The 26,600-nt window shown below is 36.2% G+C and overlaps 2 protein-coding genes and 1 long non-coding RNA gene across 4 annotated transcripts; 2 read left to right on the top strand and 1 right to left on the bottom strand.

The window, feature by feature from the left end:
• The first annotated feature begins 1,017 nt into the window (after positions 1-1,017).
• On the top strand, positions 1,018-4,540 carry LOC112758870 (26S proteasome regulatory subunit 4 homolog A). The gene is made up of 6 exons (XM_025807659.2): positions 1,018-1,656; positions 2,166-2,411; positions 2,637-2,806; positions 3,420-3,636; positions 3,770-3,910; positions 4,237-4,540. Exons 1-6 carry the CDS (start codon positions 1,174-1,176, stop codon positions 4,318-4,320), a joined length of 1,341 nt encoding a protein of 446 aa, XP_025663444.1. The 5' UTR covers positions 1,018-1,173; the 3' UTR covers positions 4,321-4,540.
• LOC112758869 (uncharacterized) lies at positions 4,444-9,401 on the bottom strand. 2 transcript variants are annotated; one of them, XM_025807657.3, is made up of 4 exons: positions 9,017-9,401; positions 6,185-6,868; positions 5,794-6,031; positions 4,444-5,678 (listed from the first exon to the last, which is right to left on the bottom strand). In XM_025807657.3, exons 2-4 carry the CDS (start codon positions 6,809-6,811, stop codon positions 4,735-4,737), a joined length of 1,809 nt encoding a protein of 602 aa, XP_025663442.1. In that variant the 5' UTR covers positions 6,812-6,868; positions 9,017-9,401; the 3' UTR covers positions 4,444-4,734. The 2 variants fall into 2 exon arrangements, with proteins under 2 accessions (XP_025663442.1, XP_025663443.1); XM_025807658.3 differs by having other exon boundaries at positions 4,444-5,666.
• A 4,605-nt stretch (positions 9,402-14,006) lies between these two features.
• LOC112758868 (uncharacterized) lies at positions 14,007-14,800 on the top strand. Its single transcript, XR_011874182.1, has 2 exons — positions 14,007-14,148; positions 14,324-14,800. It is a non-coding gene; the product is annotated as an uncharacterized lncRNA (long non-coding RNA).
• The last annotated feature ends 11,800 nt before the right edge of the window (positions 14,801-26,600 follow it).

Genomic DNA, 26,600 nt, shown 5'->3' with positions numbered 1-26,600 from the left:
CAATTGATTCTTAATCTCGTTTTCCTTCCTATTTGTGCTCCGAACTCTTGTAGAAAATCCTGCAGCCTTGGCGTAGTTCCTGTAAACTTTTCTAGCATCTTCAAGGGTGGTAAAGGTCATTCCAACCTTGGGAACAAACTGGTCATCAACAAAGAGAGGCTGCAGAATACACCATGTCAAAAACAAAAAATACACCCAATCATGTCTGATCTAATACACCCGAACGACAACAACTCAACTAAAATAACAAAAAAGCCATAAACTGTAAATACACCCACACTTCCCCCAAAAATACACCCAAAAAAATTCTGATCTACACCCGAGCGTCTGCTATAAATTGCAGATAATTAATCAAAACTAATACATTAGATTCAATCCACATATTTATGTTCACGCGTTAGTTTCACGGTCAATGTTCACAAAACGAGGTTGAATCATCCATTATCTTCAAAACGAGTTCAAACTTTGATTTCAGAAACCAGAAAATCGAAAAGAAAACGAAGTTGGAGTTACAGAGAGAGGAACTAACGTCAATGACGAAGACAAACCAGTGAGGAAGGAGGAGAAAAGAACGATCGAAAAAGAAGGGGAAGACGCGCGAGAAGAAGAACGAGCAAATGTGGAAAGAAGGAGAACGAAGAAGGAAACAAATCTTTTAAATTTGGTAGTTATATATAGCGCGTGTAAGGGACGTAGCACTTGCAGCGTGTTTTAGGGGGTTAGGGATTAATTGACTTGTAATGCTTACAAGCCCTAATCGCTTGTATGTAGAGCTTTTCCGTATATTTTTTTAAGTGAATTTTACCATGTCAAATAATAGTTAGAGTTTTGGAAATTTGAATATTTTCACATGCTAGCTTACAAGAAGATAATGTAAACAGTCCGATTTTCACCCGATTTTTACCCAATATAATCGTGGCCCAAAAATGTATAAGTTTTATCGGATTTAGGAGCGAGTTCGAGTCTAACAAATAGGTCCGGTATATATTTCAGATCAGATCTAGATCAAATCAAACCTAATTTCACCGGACGATGAAGACGCCTGGCCTAAACTAAGAGGAGTGTGTGACCGAAAAAAAAAAAACACTAAGAGTAGTGCAACACTTTCTTTCTCTCACTATCTTCACATTCACACTTTCTCTCTCTACACTTTTTCCCCAAAACTCACCGATCATGGGTCAGGGAACTCCGGGCGGTCTCAACCGGCAGGGCATGCCGGGGGACAGGAAGCCAGACAGCGGCGACAAGAAGGACAAGAAGTTCGAGCCGGCGGCGCCGCCAGCTCGCGTTGGCAGGAAACAGCGGAAGCAGAAGGGGCCCGAGGCGGCGGCGCGGCTTCCGACGGTGACGCCGGTTTCGAAGTGCAAGCTGAGGCTGCTGAAGCTGGAGAGGATTAAGGACTACCTTCTGATGGAGGAGGAGTTCGTGGCCAACCAGGAGCGACTGAAGCCGCAAGAGGAGAAGGCCGAAGAGGACCGATCCAAGGTCGATGACCTTCGCGGTTCGCCCATGTCCGTCGGAAACTTGGAGGAGCTCATCGATGAGAATCATGCAATCGTTTCGTCATCGGTTGGCCCTGAGTACTATGTTGGAATCTTGTCTTTTGTCGATAAGGATCAGCTTGAACCCGGTTGCGCCATCTTGATGCATAACAAGGTAGGGTTTTGTTTCTCTTAGTTTATTACTTTTTATATGATGTTTATTTGTGCTTTATTTGTTGAGGTTTGATTGAGTGATGGAAGAAATTAGGGTTTGGTGTTTGGATTGTGTGGATATGATAAAACCTTTCCAGACTTAAAAGTACTAATATGTTCATGGAAAATGCTGCTTGTTGAATCATTAATGCACAATTACACAATTTTGGGAGGTATTATTAGTTTTAAAAAAATTGTTAGTGTCTTTTTACCTCGTAACAGTTCATACCACAGGGACAGATGTGTATAGTTTCTAGTATCTTTAATCAGCAAGACTCGATTAAATCACCAACAAAGATGATATAAATTCTGAATAACTAGCAGGGGAAAGTAATGTTCGGAGTAATGTAGGCATTGGCAGGATGGTTGTTTGTGAAAATGAATTAGAATAAGTCTTTGCTTCTTATATGGTTGATATAGTTAAATGCTGGTGATACAATGATTATCCTAACATGTTTGCCATTTTATCAGGTTCTATCTGTTGTTGGGCTTCTTCAAGATGAAGTTGATCCAATGGTCTCAGTCATGAAGGTTGAGAAAGCTCCTTTGGAATCCTACGCTGACATTGGTGGTTTAGATGCCCAGATACAGGAAATTAAAGAAGCAGTTGAGCTTCCTCTCACACATCCTGAACTGTACGAAGACATCGGTATCAAACCACCTAAGGGGGTCATTTTATATGGAGAACCTGGAACTGGAAAGACCTTGCTTGCAAAGGTGGCCATTTATCTTTGTTTCTTATTGGGTCACTGAGATAGAATTAACTCTATAACTCAGTTAAAAAGTAATAGTTTCATTTGTTGAATACCAACTAATCTATGTCTTATTGTCTTACCTTTCCCCTACACTTCCCACCCCTCTCTTTTTTTCTTCTTTCTTCCTTTCTGCACAAGTGCCATGCATAGGCTGTTGGCTCTAACACGAAGTCTCTTCTTCTTTCAGGCTGTTGCAAACTCAACATCTGCAACATTTTTAAGAGTTGTTGGTAGTGAATTAATACAAAAATACTTGGGAGATGGTCCAAAACTTGTGAGGGAACTTTTCCGGGTAGCTGATGATCTCTCCCCTTCAATTGTCTTCATTGATGAAATTGATGCAGTTGGTACAAAGAGGTAATGATTGCACACCAACTTTATACCCCCCCTTCCCCCTCACTTTTTTTTTCCTTTTTTCTTTGGTTTTTTCTTGAGGGCGTTGGGTTTACATGGTGGATCTTCTTGGAATTATTTTCATCTTGTTAATATATATATATATATATATACACACACAATAGAAGAGAATACAGAAAATGGATCAGCCATTCTTGCATGATCCTCACATAGACACAGAAGGTATAGTTAAGTCATTAAAAGTTAGCTATGTAATAATGCACGCCATTCCCTTTGAGGATACTAAAAAGCCTACTCTATAAATATTGTTTTAGGGCAATTGCAACACACTGAATCCAACACACTCATTGTGCACAAGTTAGTTGACATAGCACTGAGTGTCCTGTTCTTCTCAAGCATATGATATTGTTAAACTGTTGATCCAATTAAAAACTGAAGTACAATTAAAAGCTTTACATTAACTCTTGGAGTCAATGACTGGTCAAATTTTATCTGTGTGTTTCTGGGGAAGATTGGGGGGAGGATATAAACTGGTGGAAGAGTATATTGTGGAGACCTGCTTATGACTCTTATCCTGCATTACCGTTGCTTATTAATATTTTAACACACTCTGCAGGTATGATGCTCACTCAGGTGGAGAACGCGAAATTCAAAGGACTATGTTGGAGCTTCTTAATCAGTTAGATGGTTTTGATTCAAGAGGAGATGTAAAGGTGATCCTTGCAACCAACAGAATTGAAAGCCTTGATCCAGCTCTATTGAGACCTGGTCGAATAGACAGGAAGATAGAGTTTCCCCTCCCTGACATCAAAACCAGGAGACGCATTTTCCAGGTAGGCATGATGACTAATTTTGTGATAGCAACAACCGAAATGCTGTTTCTGATGATTCCATGTTATATATATCTTAATAGGCATATTTTGCTTAATCACATGACTAAAAGGTCTTCTACTGGTTTTCATGTAGATACACACATCAAGGATGACATTAGCTGATGATGTGAACTTAGAAGAATTTGTTATGACTAAGGATGAGTTTTCAGGGGCTGATATAAAAGCAATATGCACTGAAGCTGGCTTACTTGCTCTACGAGAGCGCCGAATGAAGGTTCGAATCATATTCTTTCATGTTTTCAGTTATTGGTTAAAACAATGCAATTCTGTAAAAAATTTAGGGAATGGTACTTATCGTTCGGACCTCTGCGATTTCCATACCCTGTATATCTCCTGTTTGGAAACAAACAAGGTCAAATTAGAATTTAGCAAAATATTGATTTCGACCTATGTGGTGGAGGTTTACCTTGGTGTATTTTGAAGTACCAAAGTTGTGTTTATGTGCAAGATGATTGATCATTTCATTCCAGTTGTAACGTGTACATGATTTTGTGTGAAATTTGTTGAATTATTTGGATGCCATTGTCTATGGTTTTGTAGGTGACACATGCCGACTTTAAGAAGGCAAAGGATAAAGTGATGTTCAAGAAGAAAGAAGGGGTGCCAGAAGGACTGTATATGTAAAATATCTTCCTCAATTTCTCTGATTTCTGTCGTTGGTTATGGTCGTTCTTCTTTATGTTGTGTGAACGATGTTTATTCGCTTGTATCGTAAATTAGAGCTTTCAGGGATTACGATCTGAACTACAATTCAACATAGTTTCCGTTTATCATTTAAAAGACGAGGGATCATTTTTCATAATCCTTGTTATAATATCCAGAAAGTACTTTGAGCAGTCTTAAATTCACCTCGTTGCCCTAAAGCTTATTTTTGTAGTGACGCTGATAGCACCAAAGAGGCTTATTACCTTCGACGCATGAGAATGATATGTTTTAGGTTGGCACATAAATATTAACTAAAAAAAGTGAAAGAACCTGAGAAGTGCCATGTAATACATTAGAAAATAGATGTGCATGTTTTGACAATAACTAGCTTAATTAGATGCCACTATGTGAGTGCGCATTTGTAGTATTCCGAGTAGTAGTTGTTGAGGGAGTGGAGGACGACCTTCTTGATCTAAGCCAAAGAATGAACCTTATTATCTGAAAGATGCCAATAACAAAAAGCAAGAAACCCCATAAACCGACCAACAAATACCCGAGACTCCTAAGCCTATGATAAATATGATCAGGGCTGGTCATTCCCAGGGCCCACATGTATGTTAGCAGCATGCAGGACGCAGAAGCCACCATCAGGAATGTCATAATCCACTTCATAGCTACATTGTTAAGTGGAAACCCGCTTATGATTAACAAGAGCGCACACAGAGAGGAAAAGAATGAAGCAGAGTTGAAGAAGATGAATTTAATATAATCTGGTGATTGAGCATAACCTAGAACCACCGTTCCGGCTTCGCAGTAACCATATCTGTTGCATTGGTAGCCGCCATCGTGTGTGTCTGCTGACCATACTCCTCCTGGTGGGCTTAGAACTGATTGGAATGTTATGGTTGCGATGACGGTTGTTGCTACCATGAGTTGACTGCTGTCCATCCAGTTGATTTGGCTTATCAGGTATTTTTTGCAGAAATGCTCAACCCGGCTACTCCATCTGCTGTTCTTATCATCTTGTGGTGTTATTTCTGTTGACGAGGGGGGTGGTGGCGGTGAAGGATGATTATTGTTACCTACCGAGGATGGTGCTGATTGTGATCGACGAATGTTGTTTTGCTGTGGCAGTTGTGGTGGTTGCTGTTGAGGCGCCATGCTTGACAAGGGCAGAGGTTGTTCCACATGAGTATCTGCTGATTGTGCTGGAGCGATGTTGCTTTCTTGAGGTTGTGATGACTCTGAAGGTTGTCCTGTGCTTGATCGCAGTGGCAGGTGTGGTTGTGGTTGAAGATCCATGCTTGCCAACATCTGTGGTTGTTCTGCAGGAGTATCTATTAGAGATTTAGATATACTATTGTTAATTTCGAGAAAGAGCCACACATAAATAACTATAGGGTATTTTCTTAACTTTATCAGAACGTCAGAGTCATTTTTTCTGAATACTACCTATGCTTCCTTCTGATGAGGATGAGTGTGCATTATCAATGTCTGTTGATGAGGGTTCTGATTCTTGTACAACAAGCGTATTGGAAGAGCTTTCAAAGAGTGCTCCTGCTCTGGTTAAAAGTTGGTTAATTCTAAGGGCATAGGAGTGCACCATGTCCAAAGCTGATAAATTTCCAACTTCATTCAAGGCACTTATTGCTGGACTCATTTCCGATACCGAAAGCAAGTATTCAATGCTCTGCAAAACTTGTAATATTTTACTAACATTGATAATCATTCATTTTCTACATAAAAGGGCACCAAAATTATTGTGTTATTACCATTAAGTAACAACGTATACTCTATTATCAACTTTCAAATGAGTAATTATTAACTTATTGGTTAGTAGTACCTTAAATTGCCTGTTCTTCACAGCTAAATGCAAAACAGTGTTACCGTCTTTGTCCTTGGCACACAAAATTTGGTGGTTGTCTTCTGCAGCTTCAAGTCTCATTGTTTCAACCAAGAATTTCAAGGCCTCAAGATGGTTAAACCGAACACACAAATGCAGAACGGAGCTATCATCAGTCACAATCCTCTCTTTAACGGACTCCGGCCTTGCCCTTACCAGCTCCTCAACTGCTGCCGCGTGTCCCCTCATCGCGGCGAAGTGGAGAGGAATCATGTCATCGTTGTCTCTAACCATGCAAGCTTCTTGGTTTATCTGCAACAAAATCTTCACAACCTCCACGTGCCCTTTAGCGGAAGCAAGATGAAGAGGGCACCGTCCTTCTGAGTTCACCTCGACGGCGAAAGCAGGGTTGTTTTCTAGAAGGATCTTGCAGAAATCTTGGTGTCCAAGCAATGAGGCTATGTGTAATGGGGTTTCATGAAAGGGATAGAGTGAAACCCTAAAGAGAATGAGAGGATCCCTTTGGATCAGTGCTTTTAAGGTCATTACACATCCTTTTATTGATGCTTCATAAAGTTCTCTCATTGCATTGTCTTGTAGATTTGAATCTGCTTTCAAAACCTCCATTCTTTTTGTAATAATGTTGGGTGCAATGTGATCATCAATGTAGTTACTTTTAGTGTCCTGAAACAGTATATATAATCGATCAGTGAAATCATCGAACAGAACGATACTAACAAGATCCAAGTGTTATTATAATTTAAGCTTTGTTTATTTGTGTTACAAGAACCATATAGGCAACTATATAAATATAAGGCAAATTACATTTTCTAGCTAGTTATTATTTATATTACACCTAATTATGAATTTCGATATTAAAAAATAGCTTTAATTACTCTTTTGGTCTTTACCAAATTTTTAATTAGATTCTTATCTTTTTTTCCCTTTCAATTGGATCTCTATACTGCTTTTAGTTTTATAATTAAGTTTTTCTTAGTCTAAATATTAGAGTTAACTGAATATTTTTTCACAAATTGAAGGTATTCATAATTAAAAACCTAACTAGATCCTTGACCTTATGTATTTTGAGAAAAATATTTGTTAATTTTAACGTTTTTGATATAAAGACCCAATCAAAAAAAAAATTATAGAAACCTAATTAAAAATTTAATAAAATTATAGGAACCAACCTATGATGCACGGACACTGACGCGGACACGGGACACGACACGACACGACACGGGATACGCCAACATGTGAATTTTAAAATTTTATAAGACACGGGGACACGCATACATATAAAATATAAAGTATTTTTTAGATAAATTGTAATGATATTTTGATATTTTATTGATATTAAAATAATTTAATTTTTAATTATTTTTAATGTCTTATTTTAATTATATCAAGTATTTAAAATATTTTTTGTTTTAATAAATAATAATATATACTATATCTAAATTTATTTCAAAAATATATGTTAAGAATAAGACTAGACACGCTGACACGTGATGATATTTATGTGTGTCCAAGTGTGTCCGGAGAAAATTTTTTTATTTTTTATTAACACACGGTTCGACATGCAGATACGGTAACTCAGCGAAGTGTCCGTGTTTCATACCAATAAATAATTAAATCTTTAAAATACACTTTTTAGTATTTTAAGAACCTTTCAATAATTTGAAACTATGTTATAATTTTAAATTGGCTTGGTAACCAGTGGCGGAATTTGAAACAAAATTTTAGAGGGGTAAAAAATTTAACATAAAAATTTAATAATAATATTTATATTAAAATAAAATTTATAAATATAATTATTTTTTAAGTTTGTTACTAATAAGATAATAAATAAATAATTCTACAGATAAAAAATATAAAATAATTTATAATGATACTCTTCAAATTTTTAATGACTTGAAATCTTCAATAATTGAATTAGAACTAAATCTTTTAGTAATTTGTAATATTTATTGAATTTTTTTTATCAATTTATACAAATACAATAAATATCAATACTTATTGAATATTCTAATATTTTTTATCATATAAAAAATTAAATTAAATAAACAGTAAAATATAAAATAATATTAAATTAAATAAATAAAAAATACTTAATTTTTTATATTTAAACTCGAAGGTAAAAGGGGTGTTGCTTGTTGAATAGAAAGTTAATATTTAAAACTAAAAATTATTGTGCAATAAAAGCAAGAGATGAAGATTGAACATGAGTGCTTTAAATCATAATAAATTATTTGAGTCAATTAAACTATTTTTTATTTTTTTAAAAAAATATTACTAATTTTTCTTATAAAAAAATTTGAAAAACTATACCCTATTGTCTCAATTAAGCTTCGCCCTGTTGGTAACCAAATCGACCCAAATGGAAGGGAAGAACAAATTAGACATAAATTCTTAGAAATAATTGTTTGGTCATATCCTAATTCGATCTAGAGATGATATGTATGAAATATATAAATAGGAATGACAATACAATTTGTATCGTAGATACTTATGGCACTCCTACTTAGTCGGGTCGAATAATTATCCGACTTAATTAAGATGGGTTTTGAGTAGGATGGATTTTCGGATTTCGAATAAGATTGATTTTTGTTCAAGGTGGCGCGGGATCTAATGACCCATCTATATGCCACCATTTCTTGGATTACTATTTATTAGTAGCTAACCCTACATTGACACTAATCAATATCATTACCAAACAGCCCACAAATTAATACTATCTTCCAATTGGATTATGCTTCCATATTAAATGGTCAGATATAACTGATGTGAATAAAAATAATTGAAGAATTGGTGTGTGCATCATTATAGTACCTTGATTTATTTGAAGTCTCGCCGCTAATGCAGAAGTGTTACCATCTTTATCAATACCATAACCAGAGCTTTCATCACTAACTTAGTGTGTTCTTCAGCTGAAGCAAGATGAAGAGGATAACGTCCTTGTTCTGAGTCAACATAACTCCAGATTTCCAAGCACAGCGGCTGTGTGTAATGGGATTTCCCCGAACAAAGAATGAAAATGAAAATGGTCGTCAAATTAAAATAGCATGTTTCAGTGTGTAAGGTGCTTAAGCCACCATTATTGTTATTCAGTGATGCTTGATAGAATGCCTTCCTTGCATTAATATTTAATTCTTCTGTCTCCATTAAAGGAATTAATTAATGTTGATGTTAATATCAATTTAGATAGTTGGTCTGTTGTTAACTTTCATCAGTATTGATTATATATAATCACAAATCTGAGGACCAGCCACTCACGGGTTTTTATTCTTTTAAATAATAAAAAAGAGAATACTTCAAAAAAAAAAAAAAATGAAACGTTTTTTGGAATTATTGTTTTTTTTTTTATTTAAAAAAAAAAACCCCACTCACGCGTTTGAAGAAAAACGAAGCCAGGTTTGAAACGGTCCTCGGAGTAATATATGAATTTATTTGGGGAAATGTTAGAGGGTGATCGAATTTATTATTTTTGGTCCGTTAGTTATTGTTTGAGTTTGAAAAATTAATAATATTTTTATGACGACAAATATTTAGGTTTGCGTTAAAGCCTAAATATATTTGTGATGTGTGTGAATGATTTGTAGATCCAAATAATTTACAACAAAAAAGAACTCAAGTTAAATGGAAGCATTCTCTTTTAATTTGCACCAACTATTGCTCCAATGGTGTTGATCAAAAATCAAAAAAGAAAAAACAACATTTGTAAACAAATAAAGTATCTCATAGGAAGGTTATCAGGTGTACTGGAAATACCGGTGTTTCAGTTATTTTAACCATTGATCTGAATTATAAAAAAAATATATAATATATATTAATTAAGATCAACAGTTAAAATAACTGAAACACCTATATTTCCAAGTACACCTGATAACTTTCCTATCTCATATTAGGGTTCAACAAAATGAAAAAGGTGATCTTTAACATCAAATATTAAAAAAGAAAAAAAATTTTTCTTATACTGAAATTGCAAGAAAAGATCAAATCAAATGTTCATTACAAGTAAATTACCTCTTTTCAGTTTTATTTATATGCAATCAATTTAGCTTGTATTTAGCTTGTTGAAGCTACTCTTTTCAATGTTGCTCAATTTGAAAAAGAATAAGAGAAAGGAGTTCATCCTCTTTGTTTCAAATCAAGGACTGAGAACAAGTTTTAGAGCCAAAACTAAGATTATTGGTGAATATTATTGATGGAAGAAAAAAAAAAAGGAAGAAAGAGAAGAAGAGACTAGAACGGAACCAAGCCAATTCTATAACCATGAATTGTTGCTGCAATTGCTTCATCGTCTGCGTCATTGTTTTGAACTCATTAGGAGAAGAGGTACTACAAGAAAATGGTGAATACCGTCGAATTTATTGTCATATTTAGCGACGGACGTTACCATCGGATTTAACGGTGGATTTTTTATGTTTACGAGTGAAAATTCATCCCTCGAATAATTACTGTCAAATTTAAAATAATGCCGCTAAATCCGACGGTAACATGATTTAGTAAAACGCGTCGTTTAGGCCACGACGAACACCTTACCATTAGTTTTTTTCGCCAGTAAATCCGACGGTAAATTTGGGATAAAATTCAAACGCGAAATCCTTCTCTCTCTCTCTCTCTCTCTCTCTCTCTCTCTCTCTCTCTCTCTCTCTCTCTCTCTCTCTCTCTCTCTCTCTCTCTCTCTCAAGTATCTCCCTCTGGTCCATTGAAGAAGGGTGCGCCGCCGCCACCTTGAGTTGTCATCGCCATTGCTAAGCCACATTGTCGTCGCAGATCGTTGTCGTTATTGTTGCTGGAGTCTCGGTGGAAAGCTACCGTCGTACCGCTGTTGTTGGTGTCTCTTGCCGTCGATCGGAGGTCGTCGCCTTGTCGCTATCACCACGATTGAGGTCCACCGCGCCAAGTAAGGTTGTTGTCTATTTTTTTTTTTTTGGGTTCTTTGTTATGTTATTAAACCCTAGTTTCATCACTGTAGGTTTCACTGTTGCCTCTGTCACCACCACGCTTTCACCATTTTGTAGTCACCATCAAAGGTAATTTTTTTTAGATTTTTTTATTTAGGATTTTATTAGGTATTTTATTAAATTATTGATTAAATTTTTTAAAGAAGTGTGTGATTAGGGTTTGTTATATTAATTTTTGTAATTAGAAATTAAATAATATTAGGTTAGGTAGGGTGTAATTTAGGATTTGTTTTGAGTTGATGGTGTTTTAATTTGGATGATTGTTAATTTTATGAGTTTATTGTTGTCTAAGTTAATTATTTTCTGAGTTAATTAGTATTGATTGTTGTTAATTATCTGAGTTAATTTTAGCTTGTTAATTTTTTAAATTAATTATTGATTTATTGTTGATTATTATTAATTTTCTAAGTTGATTGTAGTTAATTTTACTAAGTTTGTTACAATTTACTCATTTGAATATATGAACTTTGATTTGTTTGTTGATTATATTTATAGTTTGTGTGTTGATTATGTTTATAGTTTGCAATTGAAGGTGTACAGCCTGCTATTCCAGAAAATGCTCTTGTAGAGAGTAAATTTGTAATTAATTTTTTCAAATATTTTATTTTCTAGAGAGCTTCAACTATGCAATTTACTTAGACACCATGAGGTATCTTGTTTTTCATATCAAACCTTATGTAAGTTCATCTTTTCTGGATTTAGAGTATATGTTTATAGTGCTATTTTTTCTATACACGAGTAATTATTATTTTTCGTTTTTATTCTTAAACTTTGATGTGGGAACTTATTTGTAAAATTTTAACAAAAAATTATAGACAAATTATTATGAAAAATTTTAAAATTTTGAATTTTGTTAGTTTAAAAATGATTGAACTTAAACATTTAAAATTATATATTGATTTTTTAAACAAATTAAAAAAAAGAATTAAGATTACCGTCAGATTTACCGGGAAATAAATCCGATAGTAACAAGCTTTAGAATTTCGCCAATTAAAATTAATATCCACCGCTAATTTTGTTGGTGATTAGCGGCAGACGAAAAAATCCGCCGGTAAACAATTACCGACAAGGGTTTATGCCATCGGATTTATTCTGACGGTAAACATATTACCAGCATATTTTTTTTTGTAAATCCGATGGTATCCGATGATTTTTTGTAGTGAGAAAAAGTTCATAAATGCCAACTACAGAGGTGGACCGATCACACCAGGCTCAAATTTTGAAAGTTTTGCCCACATACAGAAGAGGATAAACGACAAAAATTGGAGTAAAGAGTGAAAATACATTGTTTAGATTTTCATAACATTTTGGCTATCCTTCTTTTCCTTCATGGTTATTCATTGAAATGTTCTACTTTTCAGTTTCATCATTTTATGTTTCATTTCAATGAAAAAGGTATAGTTGTGAAAAATCAATAAAAGTCATAAAGAGAAAAGGCAAGAGAGTTAGTTTGGAGAAAAACTAAAATTATGTCAATTTATTTTGTAATTTTTTCTATTTTGTTTTCTTGACTCTTGAGAGGCTTTTCTTGTTAAGTTGGGTGAGTACTTAGTGTTGAGAGTTTAGGGAATAAAACTAGCCAAATCAAGTTTTGTTAGAAGTTTGGTTTGTCTTTGATAGGAGTAGGTAGAATTCTTGGGAATTGGTGTTTGTATCTTTGATAAACATAGTAAAAATTCTACCATAGATATGATGGAGACTTGATATAGGTCACAGTGCAAAAGGTGGCTGAATCAGGATACATTATTATGTTATTTTTTCTTTTTTACTCAATTTTATTTCTATCGTTATAAGACAAAATGAAATTGTCTCATTCATAATAGACATTATAGACTGAACAACAACTAAGTTTCACATTACAAGAAAAAGGCCTATTGGCACACTTTTTTCTTGCCACGCTTTTAAAGCGTGCCCAAAAGTGGTCAATGGACACGCTTTTGCGAGGATGGCCACTGAAATGTGATTTGGCCATGTTTTTTTTGCCACGCTTTGAGAAAAATCGGTACGCTTTTGTGAGAGTGGCGATTGATTACTAATTTAGCAACACTTTTTTTTGCCACGCTTCAAAAGCGTGGCCATAGAAAAAAAGGCACGCTTTTAAAGCTTGGCTAGTTTGTCTTTATATGATCACATTTTAAAAGCGTGGCGATATCCTCTTATTAATTGGTTACCACAAAAAAGCGTACCCATAGAGTTCCCCAATTTTTTTTCCAAAGCCTTTAATTTTTTCCCAAGTTAAACACTTTAACCCTAAGCCCTCTATGTGATAACACTTCATCATCACCCAGCCGTCGAGCACACCCTCCCCAGCCCTCTCCAACCAGCTGCCTTTACTGCCAATGAGGACCCTCGCCACCCCATTGCGCTCTCTCCCAGCCCTTCATCTTCATCACTGCTATGAGAACCCTTGCACCCAGCCCTCTCTCCAAGCTCTCTGTTGCACCCTCTCTGTCGCAACCCTCGCACCCTCAACGCAAGTCTCCTCCTCAGATTCGCAACCTCACACCCTCTCTCGCAACCTTCCATTGGCGCTGCCCCGTCGGCGCTGCTCCGTTGGCGCTGGTCCTTTGGCGTGTCCTCCCTCAATCGGCACTGTCTATTGCTGCCTATCCCTCAGTCGGTGCTCAACCCTCGAGGTTTCTTTTATTTCTTTATTTAGACTCTGTCACTGCCACTGTTACTACCCACCATGTGTTTGATTAAATGTGTGTGAGCAATGCAGTGCATATTTGATGTTCACTATTTTGAGGAGCATCTCAATTCAATGCTGCTATTATGTGTGCTTCAATGGAATTTGATGTTAACTATTTTGAGCTTGAGTCTGTGTTCACTATTTGTGTTATTTCTTATTGCTATTATGTGTGCTTCAATGTAAATTTGACCCTAATTTTCTGCTTGTATATGACATAAATGGATGGTCCTCTGTACAAGTTGCTGCTGAAGAAGGAAAAGGCCCATGATATGGACATAAATTCAGTGCAATGGAGCCCTGGGGTAAGATTCTTGGACATTGCTTTAATGGAATCAACCAAAAGTGATTCTCTTTGGTATCTTTACTATTTTTATTATAATGGAATAGATTGTTGAGCATTTTGTCTCTATTTCTATTTCCTGTGTACATTTACTGAATTAATCAGATTGAGTTATTTGTGTTGGACACTTAATGCAGCTACCGCCAAAAAATAACCATGTGTGCACACTGGTCTGAGTGTAAAGTATTGTTGAGTATTCTATTCCTTGGAGTTGAACCATAACCATAAACATGTTTAATAACTGGGAAAAAAAATTGGTTTGAACCCAAGAAGCTAACGGATGGGAAGATTGAAGGATAGTCACTATTTTTATTGTTATGTGCTCAAATCCCATTTTCCAATGATGCTAGATGTGTGCTAAAGCCTTGTGGTGCCTCTTTCTTGCCCTTGTTTGAATGATACTGAAAAGTGATAACTCCTTACCCGCAATTTACTATGTGGTTCATTGCTGAAGCGATCTACATGCCAATCAAGAAAGGGGGCTAGGGAATGATCGGAGGAAGAGAGATAGTGAGGGAAATTTAAAAGAATAAATGTGCAATTTCAAACTGTTATATTATTTATAAATATTGAATTTATGAATTTTCCCTATATATTATGAATTAATTACCTTACTTAATTTAGATAAAACTTTTTTTTATTATGTACTTGTCTTCATTGATAGCAATTGGAACCTCAGCTTCTCGGCAGCTGCTTGTGCTTCATTTGCTGCTGAAGTTATCTGATGAAATAGTTTCAGAATTTGGCGAGTAGCCAACTTGTCCAGCAAGACTTGCAAGAGTGCTGAAATGAATGTGATGAGTGAAAATCGATTCCATACAAACTCACCGGCAAGTGCACCGGGTCGCATTAAGTAGTAAAACTCACAAAAGTGAGGTCGATCCCACAGGAATTGATGGATTGAGCAATTTTAGTTGGGTGATGAATTCAGTTAAGTAAACAATTGATGATTTGAGTGAAAGTTGATTAACAGAATATAAATTGCAAGAAATGTAAATAACTGAATCTTAAAGTGCAAGAAAATTAAATTGCAGAATCTAAATTGCCAGGAAACTTAAATTGCATGAATAATAAAGGGATTTGGGTGCTGGGAATTAAAACAGAATGTAAAGTACAGTAAATTAGGAAACTCTAAGGTGAAGAAATTCAAAGAAAGTGATTCATCAGGGATTGGAGATACTGTAATCCTCCCTATATCAATTTGGTCTCAACTCCTTTCTCAATCATTTGGTAGATATATGGCGGATTGAAATTGATTGGATCCCAATTTCTTGGCAATCCAACCTCTCTAATCACAATCAATCGTGCCAATTCCTTGATCTAATTGTCATGAGAAGAGGTTAAGTGCATATCTCTCATCCATAAGCCACACTAACTCTCAGGATCTCATTTCCTTTCGAATAGTGTTGATCAAGAGAGTAGTGAAGGATAGAGCTCAAATTCTAATGCAAGTGGTTCCCCTTCCGAGGCTCACACAAGCATTCAATTAAATTCAACCCCCTTCCGGAGTGGAGAATTCTAAATCAAAATAGAAGATATCCAATAGCTACTAAATTGAATTGAGAAGAAGAAGAATTTCATTGATTCATTGGAATTACAATAGAGCTCCTCCCCCTAATGAAATTGGGGTTTAGTTCATCATTGCTCTAGTACCAAAACAGAAAAGAAAAATTACAAAAGGAGAAGAACAGAAGGAAAAACAGAAAGCAAATAAAAACAGATCTCCCAATTCTCCAGAATTCCTAAAACAAAACTAAAAAGAAAAATAAAAGAAGGTAAAAAGAAGGTCCAAAAGAAGAGATCCTATTGAAATCAAATTTTCTCCTATTTATACACTTTCTAATTCAGTCATCAAGTACTTGGAGTGGGCATTTTGGCCTCTGATGAAGTGGGTCAGGATTGGTACTTGGTTGCAGCTTCCAGGGGAACGTAACGTTCTAAAAGAGAGCGCAGCGTTTATTTACCGACATGTACGCGTCTACTGCGCATGCACGTCCTTGCTTGCTAAATGCTCATCACACGTACACGTGCTTCGCGCCCATGCGTCGCTTCGCATTTTTACACATCCACACGTACGCGTCACATACGCGTAAATGTCATTGCCATCTTCAGCCTCCATCATGCTTGCGCGCACCATTCACGCGTGCGCGTCCTTGATAGCGTTCTTCAAATGAGCGCTACGTTCGCGCCATGAGCGCTCCCCACGCGTGCGCGTGGATGGCAAAATGTTGATTCCAAGCTTCCGCGCCACCCACGCGTTTGCGTGCTTCATCTCAGATGCTCCATCGATGCGTGTGGGTCATGTACGTGTGCGCGTTGGTTGCAGAACTTCAATTCCAGATTCAGATTTGCTCGAAAATGCTCATTAAGCTATCGTAGCGCTCTCTTTGCAAATGAGGGCCAATTATATCCACGTGTACGCGTGGGTCTTCCAGAATTTGTCTGCCACGTGTAAGCGTCCTGTACGCGTGCGCGTGGGTAGAGAGCATTGCGTTCTTCATTTGAGCGCAGCGTTACTCTTCACTGCATCTCTTTCTCTTCATTTTTTCACCTGAAATCAACCAAACATACAATCAAAGTCTCACCGAAATCCTAAGGTTTTGCATCATTTATAATAATCACCCAATTCTTGTATAAATCTCATGATTTTGTATAAAATTAATGATGTTTGATTGAATCAAGATGAACATGAAATTCCACTCCAATCACTTACTTATTGTGCAAGAAAGTGCATGAAACCTAATGAAAACAAATGAAAATTGCTAGTAAAACTAGCATAAGATGACTTGTCATCACAACACCAACCTTAAATCTTACTTGTCCCCAAGCAAGCACTAAAGCATGAGAGAAAGGAATGAAGACAGATAAGCATATATGTCCTTATTAGCAGGTGATTGAATCTGGTTCATGGGGTTTTATGCAGACAGAATGCAGCTCAATTATTATCAACTTCCAAATGTGAATTGCCTCTTTGAGTATTAACTAGAGTTGCTGCTATAAGACCTTATTCTTTATTGATCCTTGTTAGATTTTATTTCTTCCTTTTTGCTTTAGAAACTTATTTTTCAATTGTAGCTCAGTGTCAAGTGTTACAGCAGCTTTTTGGCTCAATTTTACTCAACAACTCTTCACTACAGGCACTTGGCTCACAATTCTTCTTAAAGACATTGATGCCCAACACCTCTTTGGGTTACTAAATGTCTTGTAATTAGGTTGCTCTTGATAGTGAATTTTCGGTTGATAATCCCGGATTAGTTAATCCAAGTTACCGAGTTTTAAAATACTCCTCAGAACCTGACAATCCAAGGAGATCCTAATACAAAGACACCACAGGCATGTGTCTTAAGGTCCAAACTATTGGTGTCTAGCTTTCTTATTGTTTCTTTCATTCTTGTTACCAATTCTTAGCTTTTCTTCCTTTCCTTTTTGCTCTCTTTTTTTTTCTAAGGATATTTATTAATTGAAGGTCCATAACAGCAACTAAGTTTATACTTGAAGGAGATATTCTACCTTGCAGCTTTTATTATTGAGCTTACCAACTAATCAAGCAATTACCACCACTGAACTTTATTATCATCCCTATCACATTGAATAATTACTTTCTGGTCAATCATTTTCTCTTATTTATGCAGAAGGGAACAAGACATGAATTCCAGTAAAGTGAGTGATGCATATGCAAACTATCATAACAATGCAGAACATGAAAACTTATTAAAAAACATAAAGATGCAGAACATATAAGCTCAAAATAATAAAAGTGCATAACATGAAAATTTGGAAGGCACATCATTTTTCAGATGTGCATCTTCCTTATTTACTAAGATTATGAATGGAACTCCACCACCTCTAATTTTTGTGCTCCTTTCCCTTGCTGGACTCTCCTTTCTTCTTTGGCTCCTGTTTTCTCTTCTTTTTTGTTTCTTGTTGTTCTTCAGCAGGGCTTCTCCGATCCCAAGACTGGTCTATCTAATCCCAGAGTCCAGCCCCCTTCAACCTTTGTTCCATTCTTTCTACATTTCTCTGGGCTCTTGCTCTTTAATTGTTTACAAATTCATGAAACTAGACAAATAGTTTAGAAAATGCAATTTAATAACTAGATATAGGAAATTGAAAATTTAGGCCACATGTTCCTTATACATGAATAACTAACCGTGCCACATGTAAGCATACATAGTTTTGGTGGACACTAAACTTGTTTTACATCAAATAATTCATGTGAAATTTTGATTTTTGTCACTGTTAGTTTATTCATTATAGGGAACATTTTATTTTCTATTTTAACAAAATAAATTCACAAAAATGATGCAAGACATGGTTTATCTTTTCATGAATTTGAGTCTTAGAGCAGATGTGACTTTCTTGAAATTCATGGCATATGTAGAACACCAAACTTAATGTTTGGCTATATACTTCAATGAATGAGTATATATCCTAAGATGGTTGTATGATCATCATGCTTAAAAAGCCATTTTAGAGTGCCTTTAGGCACACCAAACTTAGGAATCAGACATACGCTTTAAAATAATGTATGCAGCGATCAAATCTACCCATGAGAGCTTAAATTCATGCTAGAAGAACCATTAATTATTGACATTAAAACAAAAGCAAAAATACTAAATCATGGGTTGCCTCTAGCGCTCTTTTACTGTCACTAGCTTGACATTGATTCTTTGTTAGGGTGGCTGATGATTATGGTGCCTCATCTTGTCCCCTCTCACTGTGAACCTTTTTCTTGTGATTTGATGCACAATCTCTATATGTTCCAGCGAGAGTATTTTGTTGACAGTATAATAATCATCAGATTGTGGAAATGTCTCCAACTGTTGGTAGAGTTTCACTTTGTCTCCTTTTGAGAACCCTTCAGTTAGGATTTTCTTGTTTCTCCACCCTTTTGGAACCTTTTCTTGCTCTTCTTTCCTTCTTTTGGTGACCCTTCCTTCTTGGCAACAGGCTTTATGTCAGGAGATTTCTTAACCTCTTTTTGCAATCCCTTCTCAGTCTTCTTATCCTTATGACCCTTTTGTTTTTCTTCAATGTCTGTCTTCTGCTCCAAGGGTGAGTTGATGAGTACCTCCTTGGGTTTTTCTTTCCAGTTTGAGTCTTCTTCCTCAATTCTCATGCAACCTTTCTTTTCAGCAGGATGATGCATCTCCTTAAAAACATTTAGAGTGATTTGCTCATCATGTGCTCTCAAAGTCATTTCTACTTTATCCACATCAATGATGGCCCTTGCTGTGGCTAGAAAAGGTCTTCCTAATATGATAGAATCACCTCCCTCTTCATCTAGATCCAAGATCACAAAATCCACTGGAAATATGAACTTGCCCACCTTGACTAAGAGATTCTCAACCACTCCATTAGGAATTACCATTGATCGATCAGCAAGTTGCAAGGTCATCCTTGTAGGCTTTACTTCTTCTATAGACAACCTTCTCATCATAGATAAAGGCATCAGATTGATACTTGATCCTAAATCACACAGTGCCTTATCAATGGACATATTGCCAATGGTACAAGGCAGAAAGAAGCTCCCAGGATATTTGAGTTTTGGTGGGAGACCTTTTTGAATCACTACACTGCACTCTTGGGTCAAGACCACTGTCTCCTTTTCATTCCAGCTTCTCTTCTTAATGATGAGCTCTTTGAGGAATTTGGCATACAAAGGCATCTGCTCCAATGCTTCAGCAAAGGGAATGTTGATTTCCAGCTTCTTAAAAACCTCCAGAAACTTGGAAAATTATTGGTCCTTGAGCTCTCTTTGTAATCTTTGAGGGTATGGTAGAGGTGGAATATATGGCTTCACTTCCTTCTTCTGTTCTTGTGGAGGCTCTGTCATGACATGTTTTCCCTTTTTTGAAGCCTGTGGCTCATCCTCTTTCTTCTTGGAATTCTCTTGATTCTTTTCCTCTGCTACCACTTCTTTCTTGCTATTAGCCTTATCATCCTCAAATGTTCTTTCACTCTTGAGTTGAATTGCTTTACATTTTTCTTTGGGATTTGGAATGGTATCACTTGGGAAAGAGTTGGTTGGCCTTTCAGCTTGTTGTTTGGACAATTGTCTAATTTGTCTTTCTATATTCCTCATTGAAGCTTCGTGATTCTTATTGGTCAGGGCTTGATCTTGTCTCGCCATCTCTTGATTCTTGATGAGCTTCTCCATCAATATCTCTAGATTAGAGATTCTCTGAGAGTCTGGATTTGATGATGGTTGTGTGAACTGAGATGGTTTTTGCTGGAAATTATTTGAATTAGTTGCAGGTATATTTTGTGGGTAGAATGTGGATGTGGAGAAGTTATTTTGGTGATTTTGTGAGTTGTTGTGGGGTTGGTGATATGTATTTTGTGAGTTTCTGTATTGGTTAGTGTTATTGGATGAGTGATTTTGGTTGTGTGTGTTGCGAGAGTTGTTGGAATTGTGGTTCTTTTGCCATGAATTCTGATTATCACCCCACCTCAAGTTGGGATGATTCTTCTATGATGGATCGTATGTATCCTCATGGAATTCATTCTGAGAGGAGCTTGAGGTGTTATGCATGTATTGGACTTGTTCTGGTTGCTGATCATAGTTGCTTTTCTTAAAAGCTTCTTCACTTTGGCTCCATCCAATTGAGGGTTGGCTTGCTGTGTTCACTGCAGCCACTTGAAGTCCATCAATTCTCTTTGTCATCAACTTCATTTGTTGCTGAATTTGTTGGTGCATCAACTTGTTCTGTGCCAAGATAGTATCCACTCCTTCTAGCTCCAACACACCCTTCTTTTGAACTGGTTGGCGTTGCCTCTGGTGAGCATAAAAGTATTGGTTATTGGTCACAGTGTCTATGAGATTCTGGGCTTCCTCAGTTGTCTTCATCAGTTGTAATGAGCCTCCTGCAGAGTAATCCAAGGACTCTTGAGCTTTTAGAGTCAACCCCTCATAAAAATTTTGAAGTCTGTCCCATTCACTAAACATCTCAGGTGGACATTCCTAATAAGAGATTTGTATCTTTCCCATGCCTCATACAGTGATTCTCTATCCAAGTGTTGATGCTTTCTTTGGGGAATGTCTCCAGCCATTGAGATACCTTGTCCCTCAAAGAAAATGAAAACAACAGCAACTTGTAAATATCCGGATGCACACCATTTGTCTTGACAGTTTCACATATTTTTAGGAAGACAGATAGGTGTTGATTTGGATCTCCAAGGGGGCCTCCTCTATAGGAACAATTGTTTTGCACCAAAGTGATAAGCTGAGGCTTCAATTCAAAGTTATTTGCATGAACATTAGGAGTGAGTATACTGCTCCCACAGTTTCTTGGATTGGGGAAGGTATATGATGCTAGAACTCTCCTTGGAGGCTGGCCATTGTTGTTGGCCACCTCTTTTGGTGGATTAGGGAGGTTACCCTCCATTTTTTGTTCTTCCTTTTCTGATTCTTCTTCTCCAATAACTCTCTTCCCTCTTGCTTCTCTTCTCAATCTCAAGAATGACCTCTCTGGCTCAGAATCAAAAGAGGTAGATGCACCTCTTCTTCCTCCTGGCATACAACACAAACAAACCAAAGGAAAACAAAAATAGAACACTCTATTGCTAGAGTTAAGTTAAAGTTAGTAGAAACAAAATCACAAACAGTTAATATGCTTAGCAAAAACAAGAAAAAAGTGCTTAATCTAGATTATCACCTACTTAATCATTGTCAATCTATATCAATCCTCGGCAACGGCACCAAAAACTTGATGAGGGAAAATCGATTCCACACAAACTCACCGGCAAGTACACCGGGTAGCATCAAGTAGTAAAACTCATAAAAGTGAGGTCGATACCATAGGGATTGATGGATTGAGCAATTTTAGTTGGATGATGAATTTAGTTAAGCAGACAGTTGATGATTTGAGTGAAAGTTGATTAACAGAATATAAATTGTAAGAAATTAAAGTACAGAAAGTAAAACTGGTAGAATCTTAAATTGCAGGAGAAGTAAATTGCAAAAACTTAGAGAACAACAAATTAAAAGAGCTGAATCTTAAAATGTAAGAAATGTAAATAACTGAATCTTAAAGTGTAAGAAATTTAAATTGCAGAATCTAAATTGCCAGGAAACTTAAATTGCATGAATAATAAAGGGATTTGGGTGCTGGGAATCAAAACAGAATGTAACGTGCAGTAAATCAGAAAACTCTAAGGTGAAGAAATTCAAAGAAAGTGATTCATCAGGGATTGGAGATACTGTAATCCTCCTTGAATCAATTTGGTCTCAACTCCTTTCTCAATCATTTGGTAGATCTATGGCGGATTGAAATTGATTGGATCCCAATTCCTTGGCAATCCAACCTCTAATCACAATCAATCGTGCCAATTCATTGATCTAATTGTCATGAGAAGAGGTTAAGTGCATATCTCTCATCCATAAGCCACACTAACTCTCAGTATCTCAATTCCTCTCGAATAGTGTTGATCAAGAGAGTAGTGAAGGATAGAGCTCTAATTCTAATGCAAGTGATTCCCCTTTCGAGGCTCACACAAGCATTCAATTGAATTCAACCCCCTTCCGGAGTGGAGAATTCTAAATCAAAACAAAAGATATCCAATAGCTACTAAATTGAATTAAGATGAAGAAGAATTTTATTGATTCATTGGAATTACAATAGAGCTCCTCCCCATAATGAAATTGGGGTTTAGTTCATCATTGCTCTAGTACCAAAACAGAAAAGAAAAATTGCAGAAGGAGAAGAACAGAAGGAAAAATAGAAGGCAAATAAAAATAGATCTCCCAATTCTCCAGAATTCCTAAAATAGAACTAAAAGGAAAAATAAAAGAAGGTAAAAAGAAGATCTAAAAGAAGAGATCCTATTGAAATCAAATTTTATCCTATTTATACACTTTCTAATTTAGTCATCAAGTACTTGGAGTGGGCTTTTTGGCCTCTGATGAAGTGGGTCAAGATTGGTACTTGGTTGCAGCTTCTAGGGGAACGTAGCATTCTAAAAGAGAGCGCAACGTTTATTTACTGACGCGTACGCGTTTACTGCGTGCGTCCTTGCTCGCTGAATGCTCATCACGCGTACGCGTGCTTCATGCCCATGCGTCGCTTCGCATTTTTGCACATCCACGCGTACGCGTCACATACGCGTACACGTAATTGCCATCTTTAGCCTCCATCATGCTTGCGTGCACCATTCACACGTGCGCATCCTTGATAGCGTTCTTCAAACGAGCACTACGTTCGCACCATGAGCGCTCCCTACGCGTGCGCGTCTTCTGTGCGTGCGCGTAGATGGCAAAATGTTGATTCCAAGCTTCTGCGCCACCCACGCATTTGCGTGCTTCATCTCAGATGCTCCATCGACGCGTGCGCATCATGTACGCATGCGCGTCGGTTGCAGAACTTCAATTCCAAATTCAGATTTGCTCGAAAACGCTCATTAAGCTAACGTAGCACTCTCTTTGCAAATGAGCACCAATTACATCCACGCGTACGCGTGGGTCTTCCAGAATTCGTCCCCCACACGTAAGCGTCCTGTACGCGTGCCCGTGGGTAGAGAGCGTGGCGTTCTTCATTTGAGCGCAGCGTTACTCTGCAATGCATCTCTTTCTCTTCATTTTTCACCTGAAATCAACCAAACATGCAATCAAAGTCTCACCAAAATCATAAGGTTTTGCATCATTTATAATAATCACCTAATTCTTGCATAAATCTCATGATTTTGTATAAAATTAATGATGTTTGATTGAATCAAGATGAACATGAAATTCCACTCCAATCACTTACTTATTGTGCAAGAAAGTGCCTGAAACCTAATGAAAGCAAATGAAAATTGCTAGTAAAACTAGCATAAGATGACTTGTCATCAGAATGCACTCAACATGAAGGCCACCATTATGATTTCTTTTTGAGTTGTGACACTGACATTCATTACTTTCACAGAAAACACCAATCGGAGATCTAAACAAAGTGAGTAACTTGCAATAACATGTGCTCCCAGCTTAGCCTTTAGTTATAAACATGGCATTGAGCGCAATCCTTTCTAATAATACATGTGTAGATTAAGAGATCAAGGTTGAATTCAAAGGAAGATGCTGAGTTCTTTAATTGTAAAAAACTAATTTGCATATACTGATATACAATCATTATTATTATTTTATGAGATTGCTATTAAGATCATTGTTTTCTTCTAAGTGAAATCTGAGGGGAGACAAAAATTTATGAGATTGGTGACCGCGCTAAGGTAGGTTGGTTGATATATCCTTTTCTTGTCTCTGAAACCAAGCCTAGATAGATGAGATCTTTGTAGTTGACATTAATTGCTTTACTGTTTTACACTGTTCTTTTCATGGTAGTTGCCATACTAGAATATTCACTATTCTAGACTTTCCTAGCTTACATTCATGTTGGTCCTCATCAGTCATCACCTTTTGTTTTTTCTTTTTTCCTCCTTGCAATAATTATATCTTTGTGGAATAAGCTATTATAACGTTTCAGAAGCACTTTTCTGGTTACCTGGCTTTTGAGAATTATGAAGGGGGTTGGCATGTTTAATAATAATAACTGCATTCCTGTTCCAAGCGGAAGCTGAAATGGAATATTTTGTTTTGCTGTTAAAGATACTAAACATTAGCATGTCCTCATGCTAAATTCAAGAGAAACTGAAAAAGAGTGAAGGTAGAACGGTGGAATCCATGCAATGCAATCTATCTAAATGCAAGCTACCTATATGAATCATGCAATTCTAATTACTATCCACCTAGATATATAAAGCTTACATGTGGTCAGATTGATTCAAATTTTCAAGGAATCATATATGCAAAACCAAGGCTAAATCATATTAAAACACATTCACAATTGAGTTGAGTTAATCAAAAGAATTCACAAACTTGCAAGATAAACAGTGATCAAACATGGATATATGGAGATGAGTTATTGAACCCTCACTGGATTTGTATATACACTTTAATCACTCAGTGGTTGGGGTTAATCACTCTACTCTTCTCTAGTCATACTTTCTAAAACTTTGTTCTTTATCTAACCAATCAACAAATATTTAATGTACCAATGGAAACATCATGAGGTCTTTTCAAGGTTGTAATGGGGTTAAGGCAAAGGTGAGGGTATATATATATGGCTAAGTGAGCTATAAATTGAATCCTTGATTAGTCTAAGATCTCACCTAAAATATACTTACTCTTATACAACTCTAAAATTATACCTAGCTACCCATAATTCCCACTTTTTTTTTCATTTCACACTCATGTACCAAATCATTTTTAATTTTATTACATATGCATTGATCGTTTACTAAGCTTAATACTGGGGTAATTTTGTCCTCTTATTTATTTATTTAATTATAAGTTTTTTTAAGATAAACATAACATATCCATGCATATGGTATTTTAATTATTTTGGTTTCACATGAGCATGCACCCAAATTTCAAATAATCTATCAATTTAATACTTTCCTATCAACCCAAGTTTCCATGGTTTCCCACACTTAGTTAGTACATAATCTCTATCTTAAGCTAACCAAAGATCCAATTTGGAGTATTTAATTTATTTTTCTGCTTAAGGCTAGTGATGTGGTTATAGAACAGAAGGGGATTAAAAGGCTCAAGGTGGCTAACAAGGGTGACATAAAAGGGTAGGCTTATTTGGGATAAGTGAGCAAAAACAAGTAATGGCCTCAGTCATATACAAGCATGTAAATACATTCTATATTGGACATATATAATGGAACAAAGCAAAAGATTGCAATCATAGTGAAGAAACACACAGGAATGAAAACTATGGTTAAGTAATGTAACCATGCAATTAAGCTCAAATCTCATAGGTTGTGTTCTTTGGCCCAAAAACCATATATCATTTATGTATATCATGCAAGTAAGAATAAAGAGTTCCAACTCAATCAATGTGAATCCTTGAATGGATTTTGTAAAGAAATAAATACATTCTTTGAAAAATATCGTCAATTTACCAACACTTATTACTATATATATGTTAAGTGGATTGTTGTGATTATGAAATCTAAAAATTTCTAGTTTACTCTCTATTTTCAATTAAACCAAATTATCATATGCTAAAAAGAGTATACTAAACTTAATAATATCAATTTTTCTATATCACAACTAATAAGCTAATAGTGCAAATCAAGCTAAATATCTAAGATATATACAGCCCAAAGTGCAAAATGTGATAAAGTATAAATAGACAAAAGTACAGTAATAGAAAATGTGCAAATACTGAAAGGAAAATAAGATGAAATAAAATAAAATAAAAATACAGAAAATGAAACAAAATAGGATAAAAAGAGTCTGAAAGTAGTTCACCAAAATAAAGTTCACCAGAGATGGCGACCTCCCCACACTTATATAATAGCATCGTCCTCAATGCTTAGTCAGGCTGGCTGTGAAGAGTCGTCACCTCCGGAAGGGTGTGCTGATGCTGT

The sequence above is a fragment of the Arachis hypogaea genome, chromosome 16 (genome assembly GCF_003086295.3).
Source record: "Arachis hypogaea cultivar Tifrunner chromosome 16, arahy.Tifrunner.gnm2.J5K5, whole genome shotgun sequence".
In the NCBI taxonomy this organism is placed as follows: Eukaryota; Viridiplantae; Streptophyta; class Magnoliopsida; order Fabales; family Fabaceae; genus Arachis; species Arachis hypogaea.
The sequence above is the reverse complement of the archived record's forward strand: the minus strand, read 5'-3'. Positions and strand labels throughout refer to the sequence as shown.